At 57.0% G+C, this 1,763-nt stretch overlaps 1 protein-coding gene across 1 annotated transcript in view; it reads right to left on the bottom strand.

Moving 5' to 3' along the window:
• FUS (FUS RNA binding protein) overlaps positions 1-1,763 on the bottom strand; it is a gene marked incomplete at its 3' end in the record, with an annotated part of 27,441 nt that overhangs the window by 16,031 nt on the left and 9,647 nt on the right. Inside the window, 1 exon segment of the mRNA XM_021383685.1 lies at positions 1,250-1,413. Coding sequence (XP_021239360.1) covers positions 1,250-1,413 — 164 coding nt within the window.

Here is a 1,763-nt window from a genome sequence, read left to right as displayed (position 1 = left end):
TTTGGTTCTGTTCTGTGTGAACCCAGCCTGGCTGGGACGGTTCTGTTCTGTGTGAACCCAGCTGGGTTGGTTTGGTTCTGTTCTGTGTGAACCCAACTGGGTCGGGATGGTTCTGTTCTGTGTGAACCCAAGCTGGCTGACGCCCAGCCACTGCAATTCCCATTTTTCCCACCATTTTTGAGCCCTTTTCCCCCCCCTCCCACCCACCTGAACCCACTCCACATTTTTCAGGCCCATTTTGGGTCACTCTAGATCCCTCCCTCTCATTTTAACCTATTTCTCCTATTGAGGTTTCCAAACCCACTCTGAGCCCTTTCCAGCCCCTTTCCCTGGTTTCCAATCACTGCAATCCCCATTTTCCCACCATCTTTGAGCCCTTTTCCGCCCCTTCCCCCACCTCCATCCACTCCAGCTTTCCTAAACCCACTCTGAGCCCTTTCCAGCCCCTTTCCCTGATGCCCAGCCCCTTCCATTCCCATTTTTCCCACCACTTCTGAGTCATTTTCTTCCCCTTCCCTTACTTCCATCCACTCCAGGTTTTCCAAGCCCACTCTGAGCCCTTTCCAGCCCCTTTCCCTGATGCCCAGCCACTCCAATTCCCATTTTTCCCACCACTTCTGAGTCATTTTCTTCCCCTTCCCCCACTTCCATCCACTCCAGGTTTTCCAAGCCCACTCTGAGCCCTTTCCAACCCCTTTCCCTGATGCCCAGCCCCTTCCATTCCCATTTTTCCCACCATTTTTGAGTCATTTTCTTCCCCTTCCCCCACCTCCATCCACTCCAGCTTTCCCAAACTGACTCCAAGCCCTTCCCAGCCCCTTTCCCTGAAGCCCAGCCATTCCAATTCCCATTTTTCCCACCATTTTGGAGCCCTTTTCCCCCCCTCCCACCCACCTGAACCCACTCCAGCTTTCCCAACCCCCCTCCGAGCCCTTCCCAGCCCCTTTCCCTGGTTTCCAATCACTCCAATTCCCATTTTTCCACCATTTTTGAGCCCTTCCCCCCCCTTTCCCCCACCTGAACCCACTCCAGCTTTCCCAACCCCCCTCCGAGCCCTTCCCAGCCCCATTCCCTGACACCCATCCACTCCAATTCCCACTTTTCCCACCATTTTTCAGCCCTTTTCCGCCCCTTCCCCCCCCTGAACCCTCTCCACCTTTTTCCGACCCACTCCGAGCCCCTTTCCCCCCGTTCCCGTGCCACGAAGCCCCCCCAGGACACCCCCCCGTCCCCCCCCCCCCCGGCTCACAGGTGCCGCTGTTGCTGTACTGGCTCTGCTGGCTGTAGCTCTGTGGCGCGCTGTAGGAGGACTGCTGGCTGTAGGAGGGCTGCTGGCTGCTGTAGGACGACTGCTGGCTGTAGCCGGAGCTGGGCGGCTGCCCGTAGCTGGAGCTCTGCGACCCGCCCCCGTAGCTGTGGGGAAATGATGCCCGCTGAGCCCCGACCCGGCCACCAGAGCCAGCACCCGCTCGTTAGAACCCGGCGCTAACGAAGACACCCACGGCTGCTGAGGAATGGGGGGGAATGCGGCAACAGTAATGTGGGAGCAGAGAGTGTGGGTTTGAATGAGGATGGAGGGCTGAGCGAGAACTGGGGGGGGGAAATGAGCAGGAAAGCAAAGTTGGGGGAAACGCTGGGAAATGAGGCAAAATTGGGGGGGGAAATGAAGGAAAAATAGGGGAAAATGCCTGGAAATGAAGCAAAACTGGGAGAGAATGCATGGAAATGAAGCAAAATTGGGGGGAAATGCCTGGAAATGAAGG

The sequence above is a fragment of the Numida meleagris genome, unplaced genomic scaffold (assembly GCF_002078875.1).
Source record: "Numida meleagris isolate 19003 breed g44 Domestic line unplaced genomic scaffold, NumMel1.0 unplaced_Scaffold479, whole genome shotgun sequence".
Taxonomy (NCBI): Eukaryota; Metazoa; Chordata; class Aves; order Galliformes; family Numididae; genus Numida; species Numida meleagris.
This window is presented reverse-complemented; position numbering and strand designations above follow the sequence as displayed.